A 9,762-nucleotide genomic window follows, 5' to 3' on the forward strand; every position below is an offset into this window, starting at 1 on the left:
CCGCCGCGGGAGGAATGATTGGTCGCAGGCGCGTGCTCCGCCGTCTGGACAGGTCTGCTGCGCGCGGGGCCGTGCGCGGTCTCGGTATCTCCGAGGGTTAACGATAACGGGGAAAGGGAAGGAATCTTGGAAGTCAGGTGGAAGCCCCCGGAGCCCAGGACAGGCTGAGTACCGCCCGGGCCTCCCCGGGGCTTGTGCTGAGGAGGACATGCCGAGGAGGACACACGAGGCTCCTGGGGCATTGCTGCAGAAGCTGCTTCGCCAAGTGTCCTCACCAGCGGGGGAATCACACACGCACCCAAACTGAGGGACATCGGCTAAACTGCGAGGCGCTCTGTTCGGCCACGAAGGGCCGGGACTGCCCTCTGGGACGGGATTGAAGGGACAGGACAGCTGAAGGCTCCTGGCGGCTCTGGCCTCGCTGGGACAACTGGCAAAGTTTGGGCATGCACTGGGCTGGGTGGTGGGATTGCTGGGTTCCCCGCCCAGGGCTGAGCATTGTCCTGGGGTGACCGCAGGAAAGGTCCTTGTTCTCAGGAGACAAACGGTGCATGCAGGTGGATGGGCTGCGTGATGTGTGTAGTTTGCCTTATCATGGGGGCAGGGAGCCAGTGACAGAGGGGAGCAGATGTGGCCCAAGGCCAACATGGTCAGTCTAGGCCCAACGTGTATGACCTGCAATGTGTTCATCTTGCAACTTCTGTTTTTTGGCTGGGAAACTTTTCAAAAGGAAAAGATTTACAAAGTGTGTTAGAGGCTCTGAGGCTGAGAAGTTAACAGAGCCCCTCCCTCCACACAACTCAAAATCAGAACTAAAACTAAAATAAGAGAAGTTGGACAGGGTTTTGAATTTTCCCCACAATGACTGTGCAGTGCTCTTTTGGAAATTCTAAGAACAACATGCTTTCAAAAAAGGGTGTTTTCTCATTCGTGTCATCTGGCTTTGCCCTTTCGAGTGATGGACCAGAGCGGCGTGATGGCCCCTGGGTTGTGGCCCGGCACACGGGCATGAAGCGCAGGCAGGGCTGGGGCTAGGGCTGGGTGTGTGTAGACTGAGTGGACTGGATAATGGGGTTCCTGTGAAGACATCCAGTGATAGAGAAGTGAGGGCAGTCCGTGGGTCCTGCTGGAGGTCAGGGGGCATCTCTGTGGCCCAGCAGGACAACGCTGTCAGACAGATGAGGTGCCTGATTGTACTTGTGCTGGACCAGTGGCCCTTCTGGAGGACAAGCAGGCAGGGCGGGGAAGGGAGAAACCAGCCCCAGCTTCTTGCCAGGCCCCGGTCCCCATAGCATGAGAAGGGCATCTCTGGGTCATGTTGTCCTTACCCAGAAACACAACAAACTCGGGTCATAGGTGGGGTTTGATGGATTGCAGGTGGCTCATGCTTCAGAATGCATGGGGGGGGGGGGCTTTGTCACTGACCCCATGGGGGTGGCCGATCGCATGAGATTCGTGTTCAGACTGTCCTGCTTCAAACCCTGCATGGCTTCCCTTGTCCTGCTGGACAGAGCTCAGACCAAATTCTTAGTGACCAGAGCCCCCCCTGAAGCTGTCTCAGCCCTGACTCCAAGCCGTTCCCCAGACCGCTCCGCCCTCCTGGAATCCCACTGCCCATGAAGCTTCCCGAATGTGGATGTGGCCGCCCGCGGTGATGCTGTCTTCTCTGCCCTATTCCTGTGGCGTTAGGGTCTGTGGACTTGTAGGGGATTGCTGCTATGAATGGAGGGCCATCCTGGGTCCCCTAGGCATTATAAGCTCAAAAAAGGGGAGGGGCCAGAGATAATACCCTGTGTGGTCTTTCTATGCTGGGGATCTGCTGTTGCTGAAGAAACAGTAGTCAGATTACCAGTCTCCCCTAAAGCAGCACATCATCCCTCCTCCTCATGGGGGGAGGACTGAGCAAGAGCCCCCGAAAAAGCCCCAGGTGCCCAGGAAGGAAGAGCCCGAGAAGGAGCCGCTGTCCCTGAAGGTGCATGTGCCCTGGGGAAGTGCAAGGAAAAGTAGAAGTCAGTGACTCAGGGAGCGTCCCTGTGGCCACTTGGGGATTTCGGTTCTAGAATGTCTCCTCTGACCTTGACTCCTAGGGAAAGCAGCCACGCTGAGTCTGTGGGTGAAAGGCCCTGGATTGCTGGGGTCACAGCGCTGCAGAGATGAGAATGCCCTAAAAGGTGGAGGGAGTCATTTAGAGCACTCTCCCACCCCCCACTCCCGGGGCAGCTGCAGGATGAAACCAGGGCCCCTCGTGGAGGCCGGGCGGTGCGGGCTGGTGAGGGCTGGTGAGGGCATGGGGCTTCTCCAGCTTGTGTTCCCACTTTAAAGTGGGGGGAGGGGCTCCTGGAGGGCTCAGGTGGTTAAGGGTCCCGTCTGACCTTTGATTTCAGCTCAGGTCATGGTCTCAGGGTCGGGAGATCGAGTGCCCCCCCCCACCCATGGGGTGCTCTGCTGTGAGTCTGCTTGAGATTCTCTCTCTCCCTCTGCCCTTCCCCAAGCTCTCGTGCACACGCATTCTCTCTCTCTTGCTCTCTCTCAAATAAATACATAAATAAATCTTTAAAAAAAAGCAGGGGGAATTCTAAGAACCGAGCCTGTTTCTGAACTCAGGGATTCCTCACCTCTCCACGCGTGGGTTCCCCCCTGCAACACCCTCTCCTCCTGTCTTCCCAGACTCCTTCCTGATTGTCTGTTTGGTTCCTCCTTGGGAATCCCCGATACGGTAGGGGTTCGTTTCCATCACACTGAAACTTGACGCCCCTCCTGTCCGTGCCTGTTCTTTTAGGGGCTACGGTTCAGAAGAGTAAAAATAAACATCCTCAGACAAACGACATCTAGCCTTGGCAAGAACACGAGAAGCGGGAGCGCGCGTGCTGGCGGGGCGTGGGAACAGAGAGGGCGGTAGCCACTCTGGAAACCGGTTTGGGCGTTTCTTTGAAAGTTCAGACGTGAGTTCACCACGCGACCCAGAAATTCTACTCACAGGCACCCGCTCAAGGGAAACAGGAACCCGTGTCTGCACAAGGACTCATATGACAATGCTCGGAGCAGCTTTATTCACAGAAGCTAGAGACTGGAAGTGGATGAACGGATAGCAGCGTGGGGTGCATCCCGGCAGGGTGGCGCCCAGCGCCCAGAGGACGGGGGCCCTGGTGTGCAGGCATGTCCGCGGGGCTGGGGAGCGCGCCGCTCGGCGACAGAAGCAGACTTGAGACCCCGCGGTGTGTGATTCCTTTAGGTGAGTTGTCCAACGTCCAGAACGGGCCAATCCTCCCAGAGAGCCGGTCAGGGTTTGCTGGAGCTGGGGGGACAGGAGCAACTGCTAACGGGCATGATTTGGGGGGGCAGGGACATGGAAACACCCTAAAACTGGACTGTGGTGATGGTTGCACAGCTCAGTAAATTTGCTAACCATCTTTGCACTGGACGTGCATCGCGGATGAGCGTTGTAACACCTGCTCCGATAAAACCCCAACAAGGTTACTTTGAAAGCAGTGCCGTCCGTTGCTCGTGTGTGTTTCTGAATAGCTAGCTCCCTTCACTGGCTCTGGCACTGCTGGAACTTCAGGGCAGGAAATGGGTTCCTGGCCCTTTTCATGAGGGATATGGGAACAAGGACCACCCAGACAGACACTTTCTAAGCCACCTCGAGAGAGGACCATGGCAGTTCAAATGCACCCACCCAGGTTCCACGAAAACGGGGTTCTCCATCAGCAAACCCAGCCCAGACGAGAGGCCCCACCAGAGTCCTGTGCTCACCGGGCTGGAACGGCGTCATAGCCCACAGGGCCTCCCACAGCCCCACTCCACCTGTCGGCCCGCTCCCTCCCGCCTACACTGCCCTGTCCCCTCCCCAGTGTGGGAGGGGGCCCTGGATGGGGGTGTGCTTGGATCAGCGGTGGCCAAAGGCTGCTGAGGCTGTTCCTGCCGGGCTCAGGGCACAGGGCCTCAGGGGCAGAGCTCCAAGCAGCTGCAGTTCACCCTCTGCACGTATCCGCCTCCCCACTGGGCATTGTCCAGCGTCAGGATGGCGCCCCCGGGGACCTCCCTCCCAGTGGCCAGTTTTGCGACCTCCCCGGGGACCAGTGCCTGGTCCCAAATGGCCAGGCCTGCTATGCTGCCCACGAAGGCTTCAGAGCTGTCAAACCCGCCCCCCATGCTGTCCTGCTCCTGGCCCAGCACGAGGGACCCTCCTGCAGGGATCTCATAGCCCTCCCTGAAGTGGGAGCCGGTGGCCACGAGGCTGTGGTCCACGTACAGCCAGTATCTACCCGGGGTGGACATCCAGATGACACACACATGGTGCCACCGGCCGTCCAGCAGCGGCTGCGGGGGCAGCTCCCTGAAGGCCGGGTCTCCGATCACGAAGTGGATGGAGCCCGGGGCCAGGGAGTCCCTGCCGTGCAGCACAAGCTTGTTGTCATTCTCCTCCGTGGCGTAGGAGAGCAGGGTGCCCAGGCGGCCCGAGGCCGTGCGCACCCAGCTGCAGACAGATAGGGTTTGCAGGCCTGACGGGAAGCCGGGGCTGAGGAAGGCGGTGTTCCGGGTGGAGGTGTTCGGGAAGACCAGCACAGGGCCCACGTCACGGGCTGGAAACAGGGGGAGAGTCAGCCCCAGCACCAGGCGGCGGCAGGAGTGTCCACACTGCTCCCGGGCATGGGCTTCAGACCCCGTGGCTGAGTCAGCACTGTGAGGCTGGCCGTGCAGGGTGCCATGGGTCCTTGCTGCACCATCAGCCCATCCTACAGGTGGGAAGACTGGGAGCCCGCGCAGTCTTACACCTCTGTGGGAGTGAGCCTCTGGACACGCCCCACAGCAGCGGGACCCCCGGCGTGAGCCTCCTGGGGCTGCCATCACGAAGCCCCACACACTCAGAGGCTCCAAACAACACGAATCGAGTATCTTCCAGTTCTGGAGGTCAAAAGCCAGACCCGGGTCCCCTGATGAAAATCATGGTGGATGCGGGGCTGGCTCCCTCTGGAGGCCCCAGGGAGAATCCTCTCCTGCCCTGTCAGCTTCCAGAGACGCCCCCTGCTCATGGATCTTGGCCCCGCCTGTGTCTTCAAAGTGTGTCCCTCTAACCTCTGTCCCTGAGCTCACAGCTGCTTCTCTGACCTTCCTGCCTCGCCCCGGTGTCAATTCCAGCTCCCCTCCCGTCTCACAGTCTGTAATCACAGCCAGAAAGTCCCCTTGCTGCGTGAGGGGCCGCATCCACAGGGCCCAGGGGTCAGGATGTGAATGTCTTTGGGGCCATGCCCCTTCAGGTCTACCTGACAGAGGGGTCCATGGGGTGGGGTGAGGTCCAAGGTCCCAATCGGCAGGCTGGGGACCTGCATCTCTAACCCGTTAGCCCACTGGACCCAAGGATAGAGGGCTCCCAGCCCCTCTGTTCCCCTCAGGGACCCCGTCAGAATCTAGGGCCAGCACAGGAGACTCATGTGGGCGATGGCTGGGGACGCGTCGTATTATCCCACCAGCCCTAATGAGAGGGGTCACCAAGTGGGAGTTGGGGACCCCCCCGGCAGCACCCGATGTCTGTGCACACCCACCCCAGGGTGCCGGGGGGCCCGAAGACAGGCCATCACCTTCACGCCCCCCTTTCTTCTGGGGGTGCACAGGGCTGTGAAGCCAGTGTCCTCTCCACACAGCCTGGGGGAGAAGGCTGTCCAGAGGGGACCAGAGGCCTGAGGAGGTGGGAGAGGGGAGAGGCGAGGCCGACGGAATAAGGGCAGGCCATGGTACTTATTCTCTCCTGGTCTCTCGGGGGGTCAAGCCCGCTGGCTGCCCGGGCCGGGGAGCGCCCGAGTCCCCTGGAGACCACTGGCAGAGTCCTGAGGTGGGTCCCCAGTCTCAGGTGAAGGCCTGAGCGCCTGCCTTCCCCTCTGCAGCGTTGGGGAGCTGGAGCTCGGCAGCCCAGGTGGGGTCGGGGGCCGGGCCGGGGTCAGCCCTGGGGCCATGGTGCCAGGGCAGGCCACCTGCAGCCGGCCCTTGAGAGCAGCCAGCCTGGTGCCCTGGCCCTGCACGAGGTGTGTGAGGTGAGCGAGCGTGTCCTGCAGGGCCCTCAGGTCCGGGGCCAGGCCGGAGAGGGCGCCCCTCTGCACCTGCGGCTCCTTCCCCTCCTGGGTGCGCTGCTTGCCCCTTTCACTCAGCGCAGCACCCAAGGCCAGCAGCCTGGACTCCACCTTCCGGCTTCTGCGCTGGGTCTTCTGCATCCAGGTCTTGAGGTGGCTCAGGTCGCCCTGCATGGCTGCCTGCGACTGGTTCACGGCCAGAGCCACGGCCTGGGTCTTGCGCACCAGGCTCTGGAACCGAGCATCGATGCCGTAGGACAGGTTGTAGTTACGGGCAAGGACTCGCAGGTGTGTTAAGGTCACCTCTTGGAGCCTCCGAAACTAGAGAGAGACACAGAGGGCCCGGAGGATGCGGGACAAGCCTTCCCGCTCATGCTTCTGGGTGCCTGTCGTGCACTGGCCACCATCCACACTGACTTGATCCCCAGGCGGCTGCGTGAGGGGTGGGCCCATGACCACACCCAGCCCCACGGCGGCCTCGCTCAGAGACGCCCACTCTGTGGGGTGTGGGCTTCAGGCCCCCATCTCCCCCACGACCCCCATGCCTCTCGCGCCTCCCACACCTCAACCCTGTGACGCTCAGGGTCCTGCCTGAGTGGACGTAGGGCAGGGTGGGCTTCGTGAGTGGTTTGTGGGGATCAAAGCAGGCAGAGCCTGCAGAGAGCTCCCAACCCCGTGCCCAGACGCCCCAGCACCCCTCCTGCAGCCCTCTCGGGGCTTCCCACACCACCGCCCGGCCCGACTCCCACCCTGTCTTCACTGTCAGTTGGCTTGACTTCCTAACAGCCCAACAGACCTTCTCTGCTTGTTGCCCCTGTAGGGGACCGTAGAGTCACTGATGGAAAGAACCCCGCACTCCGTGTTTGCATCCCCAGAGCAGGACTCTTACTGCTCTGTTTCCGTGTCGGCTGTTGAATTTAACACACAGCTGCCCCAGGTGCTGGCTACACTCACCTGCCCTTCCAGTCTGCGGAGCCTCTCGAGAAATGGTTTCCTTTGCCCTGCAGGGCTGTATCCCTGCGACAAAGCCCCATGCAGACAGGCAGGCACAAAAATAAGGAGAGACAGGGCCTTCCTCCGTGGGCAGCCCATCCTGAGGACGCGGAGAGGGCCGTTGGCTTTGCGCTGCTTGTTCCCACACAGCCCTCCCAGCTTTCCTCCTCCCACCCTGCCTGGGAGTCAGGTGCTTCCTGCCACCTTAATGAAAAGCATCTGCCCTCCAGTCAGTGAGCTCTGGAGAGCTGGAGGTTCCCAAGGACACAAGCTTAAAACAGATGCAACAGTTTCTCTGGAAAATAATCCTGGGTTCGAGCCGCAGCCTGGCTGGCTCAGAGGCAGACGGTGATTGCTTTAGCAGGGGCACATGGACTCAGCTCCCACCTCAGGGAGCTGGTTGGGGCCGGGCCAGGGCCAGGGAGCCCCTGGAGCCAAGTCTGCTGTGGGGCCCAGCGTGCTGGCCCTGCACGGAGGGGCCTGTGAGGCCCACCTCTCTCCCTCAGGTAAGGCAAAGGAAATGGGTTTGGGGGCCACCTTAATTTGTTTTGGGGTATAGGTTGTATGGTGGGCTGAATGGTGGCCTCAAAATGGTAAGTCCAAGTCCTAACCCCGTGAATTCCCCTGTACCTGTGATGTGAGTTTATTTGGAAAAAAGGCCCTTGCAGACATCATTAAGGATCTTGAGAGGAGACCATGCTGATAGTTAGGGTGTCCTTACAAGAGACAGACACAGAGGAGAAGGCCGTGGGAAGACAGAGGCAGAGACTGGGGTGATGTGGGCACAGGGAGAGCCAGGAGCTGGACGAGGCAGGAGGGGTCCTCCCTGGAGCCTTGGGGAGCAGCACCCAGAACATGCTGACCTTGGAGCTGCATTAGTTACAGGTCATTGGTTGTGGCCTGGGGACACTGACTCCCTTCCTCCCCTTGGGGGCTCTCTCCACAGTTCCCCCTGCTCCACCCTTGACCAGTCACTCTCCCAGGCCACACTGGATCCCTGCAACCCGCTGCTGTCTCCCTCCCCTTGCGCTCTCCTAGGCCCTTGCACTCTCCTTGGCCCTGGGCTCCTTCACTTTTGTCCTTCTGCTGCCATTGAAGTGGCACCTGGGGGAGAGGAGCCATGCAGGGCTATTTAACTGACTCTGGTTTTATCCTGCTCCCTCCCTGCGTCATGGTCCCTGCAGCGGTCCTGGGATGAGGTCCCCGCCTGCCCCACTTACTTAGACCATGGCTGGGTTGCCGTAACCAGTGACCCCCATGGGGAAGCTTAAAACAATAAGTTTATTCTCAGGGGCACCTGGGTGGCTCAGTCATTAAGCGTCTGCCTTCGGCTCAGGTCATGATCCCAGGGTCCTGGGATCGAGCCCCGCATCAGGTTCCCTGCTCCGCGGGGAGCCTGCTTCTCCCTCTCCCACTCCCCCTGCTTGTGTTCCCTCTCTCGCTGTGTCTCTCTCTGTCAAATAAATAAATCTTTAAAAAACAAAACAAAACAAGTTTATTCTCTTGCAGTCCTGGAGCCCCATGTCCTAGGGCCCTGCTCCTTCCTCTCCCCAAGGCTCTGAAAAAGCTTTCATTCACGTATGTGGGCTTAGGACTTGGACCTACTTTTTGGGAACCACCATTCAGCTTATTACAGAGAGGTTTGAGAGGCTGGGGCACGGCACAGACTTGAGTGAAGGGACTCATGTGTATCTGGATAGAAAGCTGCTGGGTCCCCAGGGCCTCCTTGACCTCCTGCAGCTGGTGAACACTCTGTTCACCAGCCCCGCCACAGGATGTGGTCAGCTGGCTCTCTGGGGACCCCCTTCCCTGCGCCATGTGGGCAGCTGAACCCCTGCCATGTGACTGGCCTGAATTGAGATCCACCACAGACATAATGCACACTGGATTACAAAGCTTAGTACAAAAAAGGAATGTAAAATATCTCACTAATCATCATACATTGTACAGGACTACATGTCGAAATGGTAACATTCTGGGTTGATTGGGTTAAATAAAATATATTATTGGGGCGCCTGGCTGGCTCAGTCTGTGGAGTGGGCAACTCTTGATCTTGGGGTCATGAGTTCAAGTGCCGTGTTGGGTGTGGAGGCTACTCAAAAAAAAAAAAAACCATATACACATAAAATTAAAATTAACTTCACCTGTTTCTTTTCACTTTTTTACTACCGCCACTAGAAAATTTAACATCACATATGGGGCTCACATCCTATTTTGATTGGACAGCATTGCCCTGGAGAGAGACTGGGCATGTAGCTGTGTGCAGGTATGCACTGAGACAGGTGACTTGCCCCCAATCTCCATCATCTGTTCTTTTTGAAAGAAGAATTTTAGTGGAAATTATACATATAACAAAATTCACTTTTTTAAAAGGTAACGCTAAAAGCGAGTTATTGAAATGTCCACAGGGACACCTGGCTGGCTCAGTTGGTATAGTGTGTGACTCTTCATTTCAGGGTTATGAGTTCAAGCCCCACACTGGCCATGGAGCCTACTTTATTTATTTTTTTAAAGATTTTATTTATTTATTTGACAGAGAGAGAGAGCACAAGCAGGGGAGTGGCAGGCAGAGGCAGAGGGAGAAGCAGGCTCCCTGCAGAGCAGGGGAAGCCTGATGTGGGACTTGATCCCAGGACCCTGGGATCATGACCTGAGCTGAAGGCAGTCGCTTAACCAACTGAGCCACCCAGGCGCCCTGAGCCTA

General features: G+C 58.7%; 1 protein-coding gene across 1 annotated transcript; it reads right to left on the minus strand.

Annotated features, from left to right (window-relative positions):
- Nucleotides 1-3,942: 3,942 nt before the first annotated feature.
- Nucleotides 3,943-7,157, minus strand: PTX4 (pentraxin 4). The gene is made up of 3 exons (XM_021697993.1): nucleotides 7,020-7,157; nucleotides 5,786-6,386; nucleotides 3,943-4,736 (listed from the first exon to the last, which is right to left on the minus strand). The coding sequence occupies exons 1-3, from the start codon at nucleotides 7,155-7,157 to the stop codon at nucleotides 3,943-3,945; spliced, it is 1,533 nt and encodes a 510-aa protein (XP_021553668.1).
- Between the last annotated feature and the right edge of the window lie 2,605 nt (nucleotides 7,158-9,762).

Source organism: Neomonachus schauinslandi, chromosome 5 (assembly GCF_002201575.2).
Source record: "Neomonachus schauinslandi chromosome 5, ASM220157v2, whole genome shotgun sequence".
In the NCBI taxonomy this organism is placed as follows: Eukaryota; Metazoa; Chordata; class Mammalia; order Carnivora; family Phocidae; genus Neomonachus; species Neomonachus schauinslandi.